Source organism: Tursiops truncatus, chromosome 13 (genome assembly GCF_011762595.2).
Source record: "Tursiops truncatus isolate mTurTru1 chromosome 13, mTurTru1.mat.Y, whole genome shotgun sequence".
NCBI classification, from domain to species: domain Eukaryota; kingdom Metazoa; phylum Chordata; class Mammalia; order Artiodactyla; family Delphinidae; genus Tursiops; species Tursiops truncatus.
Genome location: NC_047046.1, coordinates 50,844,241 through 50,864,672, shown reverse-complemented (window position 1 = coordinate 50,864,672; position 20,432 = coordinate 50,844,241). Strand labels below are relative to the sequence as shown.

The following is a 20,432-nucleotide window of genomic DNA, read 5'->3' as shown; positions in this document are numbered from 1 at the left end:
ACCCCCAGATTTGGAGGATGGAGTATGAATCTTCCAAGGACAGATGAAAGGACTGGCCTCACTCTCTCCACAAATACCCACCTTGGCCTTAGGCCTCATTGACTGGCCCTGGGAAAGCCCGGCCTGGCTTCTGAGCCATTGACAGCCTTCATTAGGATTCTCAGGGAGTGCCATTGATCTGCTCCTGAGGCCATGAGGGTCTTCATGCTCGTGCTTCAGATGGCAACAGGCTGTGGCAGAAAGAAACCTGCCCCTGTCTGGGATCCACTTTCCAGACTCACAGCCCCCGACCACACACTAGGGACTGCCTCTGTGATACACCTACACACAGGCCTGGAGTCCCCTCCAGCCTGCAATCCACCGAACTGGGGACTGAGGTCTGCCTGCGTGTTTGTGGGGAAAGTGCGGGAGCCCAGCTCACGGTCCTGGATGGCTTTCATTAACTTATATTCAAACTTTCAAAGCAACTAGTGAGCTGCTTTCTTTCATCTTTGGATTCAGCGCTGGATGTGGCTCTCTGAGCAATGCTAAGTCAGAGACACAAGTGGTTTGAATCAAAGAGGACTATTTAGGCCTCTCGTTCCTTTTTGACGGTTGTCCCTCAGCTGACTTGTTCATAAACGTGTGTGTGCACATGCAGACACACACACACACACACACACATACACAAAACCATACACCAACATGTTAACAACAACTCTCTCTGGTGAGATTAGAGGTGATTTTTTACGGTCTCCTTTACATTGTTTTTTCCAAATTTTCTACAGCGTGTTACTGTTATAAAAAGAAAAAAAATAATGTTATCAAGTTTTTGTTCTTGTTAGAGTCTTTGTGGGGATGATAATATTAATAAAAATGTCCTACTGAGGAACAAAACCAAAATATTTTTAAAAGAACAAAACAAAACAAAACACCCCATTTTAGCTTCAGGCTTCACAGTATTATAGGAGCCACGGCCTGCTTTACAGTAAACCGAATCCAAAGCTCATTCGTCATCAAGTGTGTACAGCAGGCCTGCCTGCTGTGGGCCAGCCAGGTGCTGGGACACCAAGAAGAGACAGCCACCCTGCCCTTGAGCAGGGCACACATTCATGGGAGATGGGCAGTGACAAGAGCACAGCGGAGAATAGGGACGCGTGAGGGCTTTGAGAGCATACGCCCATCTGATCCAAGATAGGGAGGGTGTGCTGCAAGCCGGGTAGGAGGCGGAGGTGACGGGTGGACAGGGGCTAGATGGCGAGGCGTCAGGTCCTAATCCTGTGGGCACCGGGAAGCCACTGGCGGGTTTTAGATGGAAAACGATGTGGCCAAATTTGTGCTTCAGAAGAATCCTCCAATAGCAGAGGGGAGGGTGGGCATGCCAGGGAAGGGAGAACATTCAAGGAAGCAAGGGATGCCAGGTGAGATGGTGAGGGTGTGGGATGTCGGGAAGCGAGAACATTCAAGGAACATCTAGGGGTCAGAGCCAACCAAGCAGGTGTGAGGGGAAGAGAGGAAGGAGTCAGAGTGATCCCAACAGGATGGGAAAAGAGGATAAGGAACTGGTTCTGTGTGTTCAGTCGCGGAGGCTGAAGACAGCATAAAGATAAGCTGGGTTAGCTTTATGGGTTAGCCCAGCAGTGCTTTTCTTTCACTGTTCCCTCCCTAACCTAATCTTTGTACACTTAACTATCCTAAAATATACGTTTCCTGCGGTGGGAAGTCCACACAAAGGGAATTCTGTTCATTCTTAATTCTGTTTTGAACACGTAAAAAGTGGAAGCCTTCTTTCATTAGGCGCTTCTACTTCGACGACGTAGTGGGCAGGGACCACTCACCCCTTTTTGTGTCGACAGCAGAGACGGCCTGAATCAGAAGAGGTGCATTGGACTCCGAGTACTCCACAAACACCAGCAGCAGCTTCAGGGCCGTCTTCACCACCAGGCGGAACTGCAGAGAAAAGATACAACCATCGTGTAGCTGCAGACACGGCGGGGATGCCTGAAAGCTTCGTCCTAACAGCAGCTGGCACCCAGCCCCTCTTCTCAGCAATTACACAGATTCCTTCACTGGACGCCTCAGAAGGCAGGCGTTAGTATAGTCTCCATTGCACAGGTTAGGAAACTTGAGGGCACAGAGGCCCCTGCCCAAGATTGCACAGCTAGAAATAGAACCAGAATTTGAACACAAGGCCTTTGGCCCCAGAGCTCACACCAATGGTCTCTCAACAGACGAGGTAACAGCTGCTGGGTTGGTTACTTCATTTTATCCAGACTAGATCATTCTGAAGTAGAACAATCGATTCTCATTTTTCTGGCGAGGAAGCAGGCACAGCAGGTTAAATGACTTGTCCAGGGTCACAATAGGTCACCTGAACCAAGTCCTGCACTTAAAACTGCAGAGAGGTCTGCCTGGGGCCTCACCCCACAGTCCTGGGCCCAGAGCACTGCACGCACGAGGAGCCCCACGGAGCCCAGGGCCCCTCCTTCACGCGGGCCGAGGGTCACCCACCCAGAGAAATTCCCCAACCTCCCAGCTGATGCTACCGCAGATCCCTAACTCAGCTCAGCAGCTGGGGGACTGTGGCAGCCTGGGGGCTCCAGCTCAGCTCCCTGCCCGCTCCTGCAGGTGCTGCAGCTGCTACCTCCACCCAGTCTCCTTTCCTGCACCCCACTTCCTTCCAAGAACCTCCTTCTCAGGGAACTCACACACCAAGTTCCTCCTGGAAATGGGTTCAAATCTTGCTTCTGAGAAACAGCAAACCTGCCTTGGGGCTGCTCCTCCCACCCGCAGCAGGTGGTTGGGCAGTGCCCCGCCCCCCACCGGCAGAAAGCACTTTCTAGGGGACAGGGGCTGATCTGCATCGTGTCTGAAGGGCCTGGAACTACACCTGGCACAGAATGGGCTCAGCCATGTTTGCTCGCTGAATGAATGGATCAGGTAAGGACCAGCCAATCAGCCCACGCCCCCTCGCCCCACCCCCGTGGCCATGGAGAATCGGCTCCAGGCTCTCCACTCACTCTGCAGCGCAGAAAGGCCCAGAGCCCCCGTAGGCATCAGCTCACATCGAATTATTAGGGGCACGTGTACGCAGTAGGGGAGAACTGGAGCCCTGCACACGCCGCGGGAAACAGCGTGAAACCACCACCCACCCACAGTCATTTCTCCAAATACATGCACCTCCCTCTACCCCTTGCCCCTTCTCCTCTGTCCTACTTCCCTAGTAAACCAGCTGGCTTTTCCTACATTCCACATCTCTCTCCAGCCAGTGCCCTGGTTCCCAGCTCCAAGTTATAGGAAAACATTTCAAAAGAGTTGTCACCCTCCCTGGCGCCCCTTCCTCACTTCCCATGGACTCCTCAATCCAATGTGACAGGGCTTCTACCTCCACCGCGCAGATCACATTACTCTTGTCAAGGCTGCTGATGACCTCCGCGTTGGTCAGTGCTTACTCTTCTGTGCTCACTTTGGCTCAACCCTCAGCAGCACGTGACACGATCAACGGCTCCCTCCAGAAACAATTTCCTCTCGCCATGGCCGACCACAGTCTCCTACCTGGGTGGCTCCTCCTCCAGGAGGAGCTCAACCTCCAGGTGTGGGAAGGCCTCAGGGCTCACTACTCCCCCGGTCCCTTGCCGTGCGCTCTCTCTAGGTGAGCTGATCCAGGCTCTTAGTTTTAAGTCCCATCTATGACTCAGTGCTCTCCAGGCCTGGCCCCCGACATCGCCACTCAAATGCTTACAGGCCCTCAAATTCAATATGGCCCAAAGAGGACTCCTGATTGGCACGCATGCTCATTCCGTCCCACAGACCACTGCCAGCATGTTCCTTCCACAGCCCCCACCTCAGGACAAGGCCCCGCCACCACTGAGTGCAAGTGGGAGTCACCCTGCCCTTCCCCACCCAATCCTACGATGACGCCATCGTCCAGGGCTGTCAGCGGCTGTCCTTGCCCTGACTCCCTCCACATCTCCATCTCCCTGTCCACCATGACAGCCTCCTAAGTACTTCTGGGCTTGTCACCATGAAGTCCATTCTCCACGTTGCAGCCCGAGTGACCTGGGCACTCTCAACCCTCTATTCGCTCTGCGTCACATTCAGGGTGGAATCCACCCCTGTGGGCTTTACGTCTCTGCCAAGCTCTCTGACCTCATCTCCTGTCACTCTCCCTCTGCCCAGGGAGCTTCCATTAGCCACCTTTCTTTAGTCATGCGACCGTGCGCTTTTCACACACTGAAGCTTGTGCATGACTCAGTCTTCTCATTGGCTATTCCTTAACCAGTCACCACAGGACTGGCCTTTCCTTATCCTCCAGGTCTGAGAAATTTCCCCTCATGGGAAGTGGCTTCCTGACTACTTCATCTAAAGGAGCCCCCTGGTCACTCACATCACCCTGTTCTATTTTCTTCACATCCTTTGTCATGAACTGAAATCGCTACATACAAGTTTGTTCACCTGATGTTCCTCTGTTGCCCCCAACTAGAGCAGAAGCTACCTGGTGGCGGAGATATTACTTTATTTGACACACAGGAAACAGCGTCTGCCCCGAGGAACTACTGGGTCAGTATTACACACGAAGGGCAGGCCGGCGCGCCCTTTTCACCGAGGTTTGCTCTGCACACCCAACCACTAATGTACGTGTACCCAGCCTTGTATCCCCGACTCCACGCCCCGACAACTTCACGGAGGACAACCAGCGTATTGGGCTTCTGTCCTCACGGCGACATCCTTATCGCAGTGGCACCTGAGTTCCTGTGAGGGCTTTGAGCTCTTTAGAAGTTTTCAACTTCATAACCTGAGTCCCACATTCTCTGCTCTCCCTGACTGAGAACAGACTAAATTCCAGAGTATTTTTCTCAGCAGCTACAAGGTTGGGGGCAGGAGGGGAAGGCATGGCATGATGAACTGTGCTATCTTTGTACGTTGAGAGCTGAAAAAAATTTCTTCAAGTAAATAAAACAACCCAGCAAGCCCAGGCTTGGCGCCCTCCTCAGTGGGTACACTATTATTATGTGGTTTAAGCCTCCTCAGTGCCTTCGTGGGAAAGAACCTGGCTGCTGCCCAGCCCACTCCCCCATCAGCTGGTCTCAGCAGGACCCCCTTCTGGGCATCTCTGTGGTCACGGGGCCTTGGCCGGCATGGTCCCAGGGACCCACTCTCCCATATGAGGCTCTCTAAGTAAGAAACCACTGACTGTTTTCTCAGGGAGCCTTCTTTCTCTATTAGTCTCAACATGCCTATTCATGTCATCTTCTTTGCAATAAAGGCTCTGTTTAGAGATCTTTTGGCACTGTTATTTTATTTTTTTTAAATCCCTAAACTCTTCTGATTCATGATTTTAGGTTTCTACAAATTTGGCTTCTACTGAGTCTAAGCGGACATTTATTTATGTTTGGAAGACTTACTATGTGAAAGTAATCACAAACATATTAGACAGTTAAACTACTTTAGAAAAAGAGCATCAGCACGTTAATTTTATGGAAATGAATGGTACTAATTGCAAGCATGTCCCAACTAACCATCAAAATACATCCAGCAGGACTCCTCCTGATAAATACCTCACTAACATTACTGCACAGACTTGAAAGTAATAAAAGTACCTGACTTCAAAAGATTTCTACATCAAACCCTTATTTTTCCAGAAATCACTTAATTTGATGCCCTCCAGAACCTGGAAAGCTATCAAAACCCTCCAAAACCTTGGAATAGCCACAGTGGAGGCCACACAGCCATTCCTCCAAGTCCAAACACGCTGCTCATCTCAAAGCTCTTAAAAATCCACACCTGGTGCCACAGCACTTATCCTAAGACACATGCTAACGGGAGCGGCCACTGAGCTTCCCGACCTGCTGAGAAGAGGCAAACCAGAGGCCAGTGATGGGTAAGGAGAGGCAGGCCCACTGTGGCGGCAGGAGCAAGGACCGCAAATGAGGGGGCGGGAACAAGCGGCTCGGATGCCAGCACACACTCCACCGCGTGGCTCAGACACTGAAGACTTCTCAAAGGGCAGTGACACTCCAAGGACATTTCATCTCTGCCTGGTGCTCCTTCATGTTCTAATGAGGGGTTTCATTGCAATGACTCACAGGCTCAAACACCGGCCTATCCATCTAGCACTGAGGGAAAATCAGTAAGAATAGATTCTCATTCCGGTGGAGCATCCATCGCTTGGGAAGACAAAGCAACTGGTCACAAAACAGTTAAACACGGCAACATGGAGTCAGCCTCAGAAGCAGTGGCTCTAAGACCAACCAGATGCTGGGGTGGTAGATTCCCCACATCCAGAGGTTCTGAGTGGCCCTTGCTAAGGCTATTGCAGAAGGAATTCAGAACCCGGATGGGGGTGAACTGGCTGAGCCCATTTAAAGTTCCTCTGAATCCCAAGAGGCTCTGCTTCTTCTTTCAATGTCTTGAGTGCCTTCCAGATGCCCAGCACCAGCGAGGTTCCCTGAGGGAGTCAGGAAGCTGTAGCCCTGCCTTTAAGGAGATGGTCATCCTGCTGTGGAGAGAGGACTCAGAACACCTCCATACCACACAACTGAGAGCATTACCGTGTTAAGGGCCCTCCGAGCCAGGCTGCTGAGAACAGAGAGCGCTTCCCAGAGCAGGGCCCTTGCAGTGGGGAGAAGAGACAGCTGGACAGGCTCAGGGCTGATCCAGCCGCCCTTCGGGGCCTCCATGGTGCAGAAGAGCCGTGTGACAACCTGTGGGTTCCTGCTAACACAAATAAGCCCTCTTTTTTAGGGTTGGAGGAAACACACTGGGGGTCGAGATTCAGCCTTTGGGCTACACATTACCTACTTTTTATATACAGTTGACCCTTGGATAACCCTTTGAATTGCGCAGGTCCACTTATATGCAGATTTTTTTCAAAAGTAAGTACTACAGTATTACATGATCCATGGCTGGTTGAATCCACAGGTGCAGAACAATGGATACAGAGGAACCACAAATACGGAGAGCTGACTAATTCATACGTGGATTTTTGACTCCTAGGAGGGTCTGTGTCCCTAACCTCTGTGTAATTTAAAGGTCAACTATAATTACATTCTAGGAAAAACTAGTACTGTAGTCTATTTTAGCGCTGTCCATTATAATAAATTATGCTTTATATTGCTTTAAAACATGCAACTAAATCACAGTATATGACAGGAATCTGAGACAACCCCTTTGCACAAGGACAGGCACATGCAGGCAGCACTGAACTGTGCTTCTCACAAGTATGAGCCTTACTCTTGGCTGCAGCTGTCATTCTCGCTCTCTGCTCCTACACAGCGTAAAATAGGGGCCATGAGGCTTCAGAGGAACAAGGATGCCTGATGACCCAGGGATGCAGCACTTGTCAGGTCAAGCCTCAGTCAGGGACCGAGCTTCCATGAACAACTGCACGAACAACTCGGGACTCCCGCGTCACCTCCGTGTCGGGAGGCAGGGACTGAGAGTAGGAGGATGGTGTCCACACGGTGCTTGGCTGGATTTTGTTGTTGTTTTTTTTTAATTTTCCGAGTCAACCCACAGGGAGGGTGTGGAGTCAGCCTGTACAGAACCCGGGTGTCTAGGTTTTGGATAAAATGTAACCACCAGATGTATGGAAAAGAAATAAAAGGCAGCTTCTCAATAATTCTGCACTTAAAAGCAAGCCAGAACTCCCTTCATGTTTTATTGTACTTAGAGAAAACCAACAACTACACTTAGCAGGTCAAATATGCTGTTTATTAGGTAGAAATAAATATTCCCCGAAATCTCCAAATTCCTACTCCTCTTCTAAAATTCAGCAACCATAAAAAGAAAACAATTTCCAAACCTCAGGATTTAAATTACAAAGGGGGTTAGAAAGACATGCTTCATTCTATTTTCATTTTCCACTAAAAAAGGATAAATATGTTATAGAAGGGGATGCTGGTTATTAAAACTGAATTAGAAATTGTAAGGTTAACTGGATCCACAAAGCTTTGCCACTTTGTTTACAAGCTTACCAGAACTAAGAATATACTAAATATTTTAACAACAACAAAAAATTCAAGTGACTTAAGATACTTATCTTTAAGAACTTCTCTTAAACATATACTTAAGCTCAGAATTCCTAAGCGAAAAGCTCAGAATGTGCCCGGAACCTTTTGTAACTGGTTATCAAACAGATACCTTGGACTCCAAATCTTTCCCCTTCTGTGATGTTGTCTGCAAAATGAGGTGGATCTTATCAGAAATAAAGTATGGGCCCAAATATATTCCCTGAGTCCAGAATTCTGAGCTGTGGCTTTCAGGTTTCTTGAGGGAGGGGTGAACACACTAAGGTTGGCACCTCTGCCAGGACAGGAAGTCACCTGCCTCAAACCCTGATGGCCGACCTGTTTATGACCCAGTGCAATGTGCAGAAAGGGAACCAACTTGGTGATTAACGGAGTAGCCAAGTGTGAGGCTGGTAACCCCTTAAGTTTTTACTAGTCAGTGGTAGGAAATCTTACAGAATGTAAAATACAGAAGACTGTTCAAAAATAATTCAAATAAATGTCAAAATAGTAAATAATGCTACAAATGAACATGTTCTATTGAGATAAAATTCTGGGGTTTAGCTGGAGGTTTCTTAAAGAATAATGACTAAAAGTGGACAAGACCAGAAAGCATTCACTGTGCTAACTTTCCCTTAGGAGACTCAGTGTAACTATGAAGAGTTAGTTGGTAACAGGTAACATAAATCCACTGTTGTTAACTAAGCACTACCGGAAACCCTGCACTGAAATACTGCCTGAAGGAACACCTTGATAGTATCTGATGAAGGGGGGAATCAACCAGGGTGGGGACTTTTCCCATGAGTGATATCTCCACCTTCAGATGCAAAATCTCCTGGTCTAGGAGGCTATGTGACTTCTCACACAGCTAATTTCTGGAGGAAGTCAAAGAAAAACTAGGCCTATCTGATTCTTTCTACCATACTATAGGGAACCCCATCTTTCCCTCTGGTGCAAAAACATAAGCATTGGGGAAATGTGACATATATCCTTCTCCAAGGAATAATCAAAGTTAAAGAACTTTCTTATATAAATAGCTAGCTCTGGAAACATGACAGTGGACAACAAGCAAACCTCAGGAATGGTGAATGTGCTACTGGCAAGAATTCGGCCGTCAGCTCACATCTCCTTGGATGGGTGGAGAAGGTGGGCAGGTGAGTGCTGGCAGGTGGAGAGAGGCTGCGGGGATGCGGGTGAGCGGTGCTGGCAAAGGCAGACCTGAGCTTGTAGGGCTATTCCCAGGGCGGTTCCAGGAAGCCTATGCTTCTCCCAGTCCTCCTGTCCACCCAACTCTCTAAGAACATCTCTTCCTAAGGAACGGCACATCGGCTACCGTGGGGTTTTTACGTCACCCCAGATGTCTTCCATATTAGAACCACCCATTCTTACTCTCTCCAGCAGCTAGAACACAGCTGCTAGTCCTTGGCCACATGTCCTAAAAGGGCAGAAGAGTCAAAATCCCACCCCTGCTCCTGTGTCTCCCATTTACGTTCACAGGGGAACTTGTCTGTGTAAAATAGTAAGCTGCCGTTCTGGTTTATCGATAAGCCTCTGGAGAGCTGTGGTTCCTTCCACATATCGGCTCCCTGAAGTAGATCATCTCAGAGTGGATTGAAGAAGCTGCTGTTCCAGCTTTGTGGCTGGAGACTCATCCTGGACCACGGGGTCCCCTCAACCTGCTGGCTCGTTTAAGGTCTGGCTTGAACTTCTGGCCTCTCCCTCTTCCCAAACAATGACTAGTAAAACTTCCTTTTTTTTCCCTTCCACTGAGATTATCTGCATATGGGGGCATCCAAGAGATCAAATCAGTGAGAATTAGTTTTCTGGGTGTATGGAGCCAAATAACCAGCAAAAGAGCAATAGTTATAAAGGGGAGGCTGGCTCTTTGCACCCATAATATCTCTGATACACATATTACTTGAACCTGCCATTACAACTTGTGGAATTTAAAAAATCTTACCTAATGAAATATTGATAAACATGGAAAAAACTGAAATACAACCTCATTCACTAAATGTGTTTTCATGAAGACACAAAGAAGCTCTATAGTGCATAATTAGAAACAATTTGATTTTACAAAATGAGAAAAATCAAAAAAATTATAGTACACTTGTATGATTAAATATTACATAGACATGTTTTGAAATGCCATAAAAATACAGGAAAATGCTTATAATATATTTAGAGTTAACTACGTAAGAACATTTCAAAGAAAAAGAGTAGAAAGAAATGTACAAAGTTAACAATCTTTATATCTATATAGTAGCATTTCAGGTGATTTTTACTTTTTTTTTTGTATTTCTAAAGTCTTATACAAAGAGAATATATTACTCTTATTATCATAAAAAAATCAGTAAAAGTTTTTAAAGGTTATTTTTTAATATCAAGATTTCATATTACACCAATAAACTTTAGCTATTTTTTCTTCAATCTGTTATCATTAACTGCATCATGAAATTAGTTTTAATCCAATTTTCTATTAATAAAATACATATTAATTCAAGTAATTTGGAAAGATTAAACATAAAAATCTGATAGAATTCATTGCCTGAGTAGCTCTCATGGTATTTTATTTATCGTGTTTTTAAATATACAAAATTGAACCTCTGGCTCCTACTCAGAAAGCTACAAAGAGTGTTCCTCCAAACCTAACAAGAAAAAAGGCCAAATAATCATTAAAATCAACTTTTCTTGAATCCACTAGAGAGATGGGATTTCAGGGCAACCAAATAGCATGAAAGCTAAAAAGGAACAGTTTTCCTTCCACCAAGAAAAGGTGGGACACAGCAATGGCCCATATAAGTAGAGCAGAGTAGGAAGACGGAGCCACCATACTGAGAAGCAAGTCAAACTCAGATCATAGTTGCAGCAAATGGCCAAGGATAGACTATCATGAGAGTATGGTACCCCCTGGGAGCTACAGACACAGAGGGATTCAGCATCCACTCACAGCCGCTGTCCAATGACCTCCACGGCACCACGAGGAAGATCGGGCAAGGATGGAGACCTAAGAAAGTCTCCCCGTGGTGCAGGCTGGGGGATGCACAAGCAGATAACGAGAACGACAGCAACCACCCCATAGGAGGAGGGGAGCAGCTACCACACCACCTGGACAGGCAGGAAACTACACCCGAGTCTTCTCCTCTATGAGACAAAAGCCGTAAGCCGCAGGGAAGGACAGCAAATCTTGTTGCCCCTGACGCACAGGGGGCGTAGGAGAAGGGAGAAGAATAAGACTCTGTGCTGCTGCGGCAGGAGCAGGAAACCATCCTCAGCACAGAAGTTTAGAGGTCCCCTACTACCGAGGGAGGTACAGGATCACTGAGGTAGTCCCCGCCCCGCACCCCGCCACCAAGACCCAGGCACACTGACCCTTCTGAAGACCAACGTCGAAAACAAAGATGATGGAGAAAGCCCGGTCCAGGAAGTGTCACTGGTGCTTGTCGCTAGCAGAGGGACAGGAGCATGGAGAGAGACCCCCTCTGAGGCTCAGACGCATAAAAAGGTCTCAAGCTGACAGTGAAAAAAGGAACTTTGAGAAAAACCCTTTGGCAAACCAGTCCTCACCTCAAGCACAAGATAATGCCTTAAGGAACTTGAAAACTGGTGGTGCAGGAACATACCAGAGCAACAGCAAAATCCAAACCCTGCTCCCCTCGAGAGCAGACTGACAACCTCTCAAATAGCCTAGCGTTAGAGACTTGCCCATTTATAGGCATAAATACTACCTACCGCAGTCTATACTGTCCTATACATGATACCAAGCTTTCAACCAAAAATTACAAGACGTACAAAAAAGCAGGAAAGCTCCAACTCCCCACCCCTGCTATCAAGAAATGAAGCCATCAACCGAACCAGACTTAGACTTGACTCAATACTGGAACTATAAAATTCACAATGATTAAGATGTTAAAAGCTAGTGGAAAAGGTACACAACTTGCATAAGCAGATGATATATTTCAGCAGAGAGAAACTAGAAGAAAGACTCAAATGGAAATGCTGGAAATAAGCATTAAAGGAGATGAAGAATGTGTTCAGAAGTTCATCAGGAAGACTCAACACAGAGGAGCACAGAATCAGTTTCCTTCATGATAAGTCAGTAGAAACTGCCCAAATGAAACATAGAAGACAAAAGAGTGAATAGAAGTTTTACCCATGCAAGACATATTTTGGACGAATGTGTCATGAGCACTTAGAAAAGAGAGGGAAACAGCCGGGACCAGCAGTTTCCAGGTGAACAGGTCCTGGCAAGCTGAGTGCATCTCTTTTTTTTTTTAAACAGGAGGTGGTAGACAAGTGAAAAAGAGTTTTTAACTCACAACACTGAGCACTTAGGTGCAGGTACAATGCTCAGTGTTTTACATATTCTTCATTATTATTATCCTCATTTTATAGATTATTATCTCCATTTTATAGAAAAAAATAATAATCTACCCAAAGGATCACACAGGTTGTCTGACCCTAAAGCTCTTACCCTTACCACCAGTTTACCTTGTAAACTCAATGAAGAAACGAGGCTGGATGATCATAGAGTTAGATGCCTTCCCACTAATTGCACTAAAATGGCCCCAGTGCCCTAACTGATCAGTGCTGACCTGTAGGCTGCACTGCCTTACACATTCCTTGCCTCTGTCGACATTTTGGCCAATGACACAGAAACTCTGCTTATTCAATTTACGTTAAATAAAACTAAGATTAAGAGTTAATGTGATGAATGGGCAAAGTTCAAAAGTATATTGAGGCTGAAACTCTGGCCTGAAATCAATGGGAAAAAATGCAAAGTTCTGCACTTAGGTGTAAAACGATCACAGAGATGCAGAATGGAAGAAACTGGCAAACGTGGATGAGTGGGGGAAAAAAAAACAAACCTGGGAGGTATAGTGAACTACCAGTTTGATTTGGGCCAGCACCCAGGGCTGCTGCTGAAATCAGAGGTAAGATTTGTAGAAGGGTGACATCGTATCCCAGGAGCCTACCATATTACTATTCTTTGTACTGGGTAGACAGAAAAATTAGTAACCCATATGATGAGGATTTGCAAACTACATCCCCAAGGACTATCTGTGGAAACCACCGAGTTTAGTTTGGACAGGGTGGCATGATAACTGCCTTTAAAAACTCAAAGAGCATCATGGGGAAGTGAGTGTGTGTTGTTCAAGAAAGCAGTGCACAGCGTTTGGTTAATTACAGAGACGCCGAGGTGGGTCCCAATAAGGAAGGCTTTCCCTCAATTCCAGTGTCTATTAATGGCTATTGGGGGGAAATGGCACTCTCTCTGCCGGAGTATCAGGAATGTGGCTGGTGAATGTCAGGAACACCTTGAACAAGACTTTGCCATCTCTTCAAGGCTAGGATCCTATTTTATATTATGTAACTCAAAAAGCACTTCAGTGAATCTTCAGATAATTCTGCTGAGTGAAAAAAAAGCCAGCTCCAAAAGGTTACATGCTATGCACACTACCATTTATATAACACTCTTGAAATCACAAAAGTGTAGAAATGAAGAACAGATGAATGGTTGCCAGGGATGTAGGTGGGGGTGGGAATAGGAGGGAAGTGATATTAGGGCTCCTGCTGGTAATGGATATATTCTGTCTTTTGACTGTACCAAAATATCAATCTCCTGATTTGAGATATTGTAGTACAGTATTACACGATGTTACGTTTGGAGAAAACTGGGTGAAGATTACACAGGACCTCTATGTATTATTTCTAACAATTATATGTGAATCTACAATTATCAATTATCTCAAAATAAAAAGTTTAACCAAAAAAAAAATTAAGAAGCGCTTCAGATCTCACCCACATGTAGGTCATCTCAGTGGATCACACTGGCAGTGACATGCCAATGACCATGACCAAAGGGCTCACGGAAGGTCCTCTCCTCCACAACGAGGCAGCACTTCCCGGAGCACCTGGCACCCTGGACACACCTGCTTAGCTCTCCTGGGAGACACTGCCTTCATCTCACAACCAGTATGCCAAAGCTTTCCTGCTAATGAACCCCAATATCCAACTTTTCTACTCCTGCCAGAGGCAATGATGTATTTCTAGCTGCCCAGATTCAAAACTATGACCCTAGCTTTGATTCTTGATTTTGTTTTTCTACATGCAGGAACCCAATCCTAGGAAGCTATTCCTCAAAATGTCTCCAAATTTTCATCGTTCCGTTTCTGCTGTGATTCTTAGCCAGGCCTCACCTCAGAGATTTGATACTGTGCTAGCCCCCCAGCTTCCCATCCCTGTCAATTTCTCCCCAACCCACCCACCTCCATCCTACACACTGCACCGTTACTTCTCATCCTACCATCCTACCATCCTAACGAAACTTTGAGCAGTGTTCCCAGTGTGTGTGGGGGGTGGGTGGGGGGGTAGGGAGAAGAGGGAGCATGGCTCTCTAAGGTGTGTAAGAGAGAGAGAGAGAGAGAGAGAGAGAGAGTGTGTGTGTGTGTGTGTGTGTGTGTGTGTGTGTGTGTGTGTGTGAAAGGGGGCTGTGGCCAGAGCTCCCCTAGACTCAGGTTTAGCAACTAGGCTACATGGGAGTCGGGACACAGGGCCATCCCCACACAGTACAGAGAAAGTCTGGAGATCTGTGACCAGCAACCTCGGGCACAGCTGGAAGAATGAGCTTCAGTGGGGCAGACAGAAAAATGCAGAAATAGCAACACAGAATGGGCGGATTTCATGATGACATCAGGAGGTCATGAAACCCACAAGGAGGTGGACAACCCCTGCGGCCTCCCCCATGGCCAGAAAGGGATCCATACGGATACAGAGAGGCAGACTCTGCGTGAGGATGACGAAAGGCTATGCTGTACAAGCTGAATCACCTTACCCCAACTCATGAGACTTCCAGATACACTAAAAGAAAAAGTCCATACTGTGTGGAAAGCCATGGGTTGAGCATCTGCTTCTTACCTCTGACTGGGAAGTTTAAAGATGGATTTTTGTAAATAGAATGAAACATGTTACTGAAAACACTTTTTCTTTCTTTTAAAAAGTAATTATTTAGCTGCAAATGTAACATTTTCTCCTCTGTCTGTAAGACTCAAATATCTGCAAATATTGCATAATGGCCCTCTGGCAGACTCACATCTTGTTGCCTTTCATGGAAGGAAAATGAAGAATTATGAAAATAGAATGACAAGGTTTCTCTAACCCAGGATTCCATTATCAACTCTGTGCCTGTTTAAGGTGAAAACAACAGGACCTCATGGTTTCTGTTCTTTAGGTTCCGAGAAATCTTCATCAAAAGAAAACCCTAGGACCTCTGGCTTTCCTGATTTCTTAATTTAATTTGAACCAGGAAAACCACTGTGGCTGTACTGACCAATCTGAAGGTTGAAGGAGGGGCCCGAGGCTTCCTTCTCAAAACCTAAGGGTTTCATGCTGGTGCATCCAATCATCTTTGCAGATTCCTCACTGTCCAGTCATGGGGGCGAGGGGGAGTGTTGAGACCACCATACTGGTTTTGTAAAGACAAGTGATCTCATTAGAACTGCACTGAAGATAAACGCGGTGGCTGCTACCACTGCTGACTTTCAGCCACTAGCCTGGAACCGAGCACCCCTTGCAGGGTCAGGCGTGGACACGGGCTGCGAGCATCACCCACGGTCCCCTTTCTAACAACGCCATAAGCTCCAAGGCTTAGGCTGACCTTTGACTCTATTTTCTTTTCCTCAGGGTGACTGGCCTGGTATTGAACACAAGAGCTGGAGACTATTGTGGACCTTCCTTCTGGAAAATGAACGATGGAGAAAGAAACCAGCACTGATCTGATGCTGATGCCCCAGGTGGCTGGGGAGGAGGCTGGGGAGACAGAGGCCCTGAGGAGAGATGCCCAAGGTCCCAAACGCTGTGTGTGCTACACAGGGAAAGAAGTGGGGGAAGCATAATTCCTACAAACTCATTCTTAAGGACTTTTAATTTTGTGATTTCTCCATGGTATTTAGAAGTCAGTAAGGATGTCCCTGTGCATTCCTTTTCCTTGCACAATGATTCCAAAGAAAAACTGACAGGATGCTGTTGCAACACTGAAGGCTCTGAGCCTTCCTCCCATCTACTGAGCGGACAGAGGCACTTCTGTTAGGCCCACTTCCTTTTTCTCATCTCCTCTTTTTCTTCCTAGCCCATGGTCTCTCCTCTCACCCTTTCCCCTCTCTCTCTTCTCTTCTTCCTGCCTTTGCCATCCTCTCTCCCCTCCCACTCCCACCACCGGGACCTTGCCCTCCCTCTACTCCCTTCCTGGTGATGAGCTAAAAGGTTCTCACTTTTCCTATCACAAGCACAGCTGCTAGGTTTTATTCCCTTTTGGAAATAGGGCTGCTTGTTGGTGTTTTATGATGACCATAATAAAGTCAGTTTTTATTGCAAACTCTCCCATCTCCCTAGCTTTTGGGGTCCTCGAGGCCATGCAGAGAGCACAGGGGAGGGAGCAGCTTCCAAATGAACATGAAGGTTAGGGAAGGCTCCCAGCAGAAGGACAGAAAAATCAGAAAACGCTGAAACAGGATATGAGATACACATCATCCCTCAGCCTGGCTAAATCAGCCTATTAGGCCCAGAATTCCACTCAGCTTGCAAGGTCACCTACAGCAGTTTGTAAATAGAGCCATATCCATTTTCCATAGAAAACAGAGCCAAATTTTTAAAAAGAAGAACAGATTTTCAGTCTCCTAAGAGAAACCATGGCTGTTTCTATTATAAAATGGGACTGGGGGGATTCTATCATCAATAATACTGGGAAAAGGAAACTTGAGAGGAAGATGTAACCAAGGACCTGGGACCCAGTGGGTATTGCACACCGAAGCCATCCAGAGGGGAAAGGCCCTCCCACCCACACAAGGGCACCATCACCAGTCTGGAAGGAAGATACAGCCTCAACTAGATCTATTCTTGTCATAAAGTCAAATCAAGGCTGAGTGCTCCTGACATACAGCAGGGTCCTCAGGAAGCAGGTACTTTGAGAAGCGAGGCCAAGGGATGTGACTCATTGCTTAAGAGCATGGCACTGGTGCCTGCCAGCGTTGGCAGGCTCGCCCAACTGGGGGTGGCAGTGAACATAGGGATGGGAAGCCTGGGATGACCACAGGTTCTGCAGGGACCCCTGGGAAGCTATGTTGATTCTGTGACCGAAGTCAGGCTGAAATTCCCCACCCAGGCCCTCGATGCCCTCCCTGCCTGACCCCGTTGCCTCCTCTAGTCACCGTGGGCTCTGCTATGGTGCCTCACCCCACAAGCTGACCATACTTCAGCCTGGCTTCAGTAGCATCTGCTCAGGACAGGATCCCTTCTTACTTCCTCCAAATCCACACCACCCCGCCCCCAGCCAGGTACCTCCCAGTCCCACCTGAATCCAGAGAAGACCACACCAGAGCCTCACTCAACTTCCAGCACCCCTTAGGTACCAGAGTGGATCTTCCTCCTTACGGCAGCACCCCCAGAGTGTGGGCACTCACAGCCGAGGCACGGCCAGCCAGACGTAGGCCAAGATCCGTGGGGGAAATTAGATAGATTCTCATAACCAAGCACTATTTCCTCAACTACAAAATGGGGATGGCATTATTTACCTTAGAGCGGTCTTATGTGGATTAAAGGTGATAATGCTTGAAAAGCACCTACTATGGTGCCTGGTGCCTAGGTAAATTGTTAATAAATGTTGGTCACTTTTATAATTGATGGCAGAGTTGAAAGGTAATCTCAAATTCATTCATCTATGTATAGGAATATGCATATACATATGTATAACATATAAGTATGTACTTAAGTAACTGAAAGTATTAAACATGAAATAGTGTGTAATATTAATACTCTATCCATGGCATAATGTTTTAATTAAACATTAAAAACCAGAGGTGCCAAAAGCATTTGATTAAGCCTTAAAAGGAAAAAATAAAAATACATTAAAAATTCGTAAGCTCTTTGCAATTTGAGTGAGTTTTTTTTTTTAATCTATAAAACAGTAGTCCTTATTTGTACTGTGACAGGGCAGGAACAAAGCTGAACAGGACTTCTTTCTGCAAAACCATCTCAGAGAGGGTAACAGGGTAAAAAGACAGGTGTATAACATGCAAACTGAATAAAATGTTCAATCATAACCTCCTCTTACCTTTGACCCAATGAGCGTGTACAGCCACTGAATGGTTTCATTGTGGTTTATTACTCCATTCATCCCATCCACATACAACATAATCTGGCCCAAAGCTACAGAAGAGAAGAGAAAAAGAAGCAAGGAGACGTTATGGTTTATATGTAAATATAAGCTCCAATGATCATAATGTCAAGTGAGATTTTCACACTTTAAGTACACTGTATGTTAAGAACCAAATCTGCAGAGAATCCCTGAGCTCTGAAATTAGCGCAATCTCATTGCAGAAAGTGTTGATCACTCCAGAAGAAATAAGGGTTATCCTGGTGTCTGGAAGATGCAATTAAGGCACCAAAGCCAGTGATTGTTGTTTCTCTGTGCCTTGATGTATAAATGCATGTTTTTACGTTTCTATATCTGTATGTAGTCTCAGACGAGGCAGAGATATCCATGAGATGGCGTCTGGGTCATGGCCTCCCGCTGGGGCCAAGAGGGTGCATGAAGTTTCTAAAAACAACTTGTCTGGTGCCCCAGCCTATGGTCAGGCAGGTCCCTGAAACTATGGAACCATTTTGCGCCAATACAATTTGAACCCTTAAGATAAGGAATAAATATGTATTTAAATATTATTTGTAATCCTTTTAAAGACTTTCAGGTTTTAAAATGTCAGAAATCATGAAAACAGAGGGTAGGGGTGGGAAGGGGGAACAGGGAGGTTAGTGTTTAATGGGGACAGAGTTTCAGCTTAGGAAGGTGAAAAATTCTGGAGATGGTGAGAGTTGAAAAACAATGTGAATGTACTTAGTGCCACTGAGTACATTTAAATATGGTTAAAATAGTATGTTTTATATTATGTGACTTTTACTGCAATAAAAAAAATTTAAAAAAAGAAATCATAAAAAAATTGTTGATACCAAGTCCTAAATTGTTAGTTAAGAAAAATATAGTCACCACAGATTGTTATTATTCACCAAAAAAAACCCAAAACAAAACAAAACCAAATAAAACAAGCCACATTATTACCTTTAAAAATATATATATTAACTCTATTTTTTCAGTTCCCTTGGTATCAAAATAATTTGGATTCTAGAATACGAACAAACAGAAGTTACATACTCTTAAGTAAATAGGCTTCCTTGAATCAGGTCTGACCTCCTATCTTACTGCAGCCATAATTAATTGGAATGGCATTGGCATTTTTAGGTAACACTTTTTTTTCTGGTAATATTAGGATGTCTTATTTTAGAAAACTGACAACAAGAGGTGTAAAATGAAAATAATTCATAATCTCATAGTTTAAAGAATTATTCTTAACATGTTGATATGTTTTCTTACATTCTTTCTTTTATGCTTTACACACACACATACGCACAACTTTATACGTAGGTCGTGGGAACAGTCCAGATAAAATGGCGATGATTGAAAAGAGCAAAGCACAAAATAGTGAGTGTACACTAATTCCAAGCATACAAATACATGTGTTATGTTAGAAAACTCACTATTATACTATCCAACAAAAGATCAAATGACAAAACCACAGCACCATTCTGAGAAAAAGTATGCTCCTAAATATGTAAAAACTCAAATTTTTTTTTGAATTTATTTTATTTATTTATTTTTTAACATCTTTATTGGAGTATAACTGCTTTACAATGGTGTGTTAGTTTCTGCTGTGTAACAAAGTGAATCAGCTATACATAAACATATATCTCCATATCTCCTCTCTCTTGCGTCTCCCTCCCACCCTCCCTATCCCACCCCTCTAGGTGGACACAAAGCACAGAGCTGATCTCCCTGTGCTACGTGGCTGCTTCCCACTAGCTATCCATTTTACATTTGGTAGTGTATATATGTCCATGCCACTCTCTCACTTTGTCCCAGCTTACCCTTCCCCCTTCCCGTGTCCTCAAGTCCATTCTCTATGTCTGCATCTTTATTCCTGTCCTGGCCTTAGGTTCTTCAGAACCATTTTTTTTTTTTTTTTAGATTCCATATGTTTGTGTTAGCATAAGGTACTTGTCTCTCTCTTTCTGACTTACTTCACTCTGTATGACAGTCTCTAGGTCCATCCACCTCACTACAAATAGCTCAATTTCATTTCTTTTTATGGCTGAGTGATAGTCCATTGTATGTATGTGCCACATCTTCTTTATCCATTCATCTGTCGATGGACACTTAGGTTGTTTCCATGTCCTGGCTATTGTAAATAGAGCTGCAATGAACATTGTGGTGCATGACCCTTTTTGAATTATGGTTTTCTCAGGGTATATGCCCAGCAGTAGGATTACTGAGTCATATGGTAGTTCTATTTTTAGTTTTTAAGGAACCTCCATACTGTTCTCCATAGTGGCTGTATC

General features: G+C 45.5%; 1 protein-coding gene across 8 annotated transcripts in view; it reads right to left on the bottom strand.

Annotated features, from left to right (window-relative positions):
- Positions 1-20,432, bottom strand: part of FHOD3 (formin homology 2 domain containing 3) — a 493,863-nt gene that overhangs the window by 198,742 nt on the left and 274,689 nt on the right. For all 8 annotated transcript variants that reach the window (XM_073790663.1, XM_073790659.1, XM_073790662.1 and 5 more), the window contains 2 exons: positions 18,097-18,191; positions 1,818-1,929 (listed from right to left, as the gene is read on the bottom strand). In XM_073790663.1, coding sequence (XP_073646764.1) covers positions 1,818-1,929; positions 18,097-18,191 — 207 coding nt within the window. The remainder of the gene's footprint in view (positions 1-1,817; positions 1,930-18,096; positions 18,192-20,432) is intronic.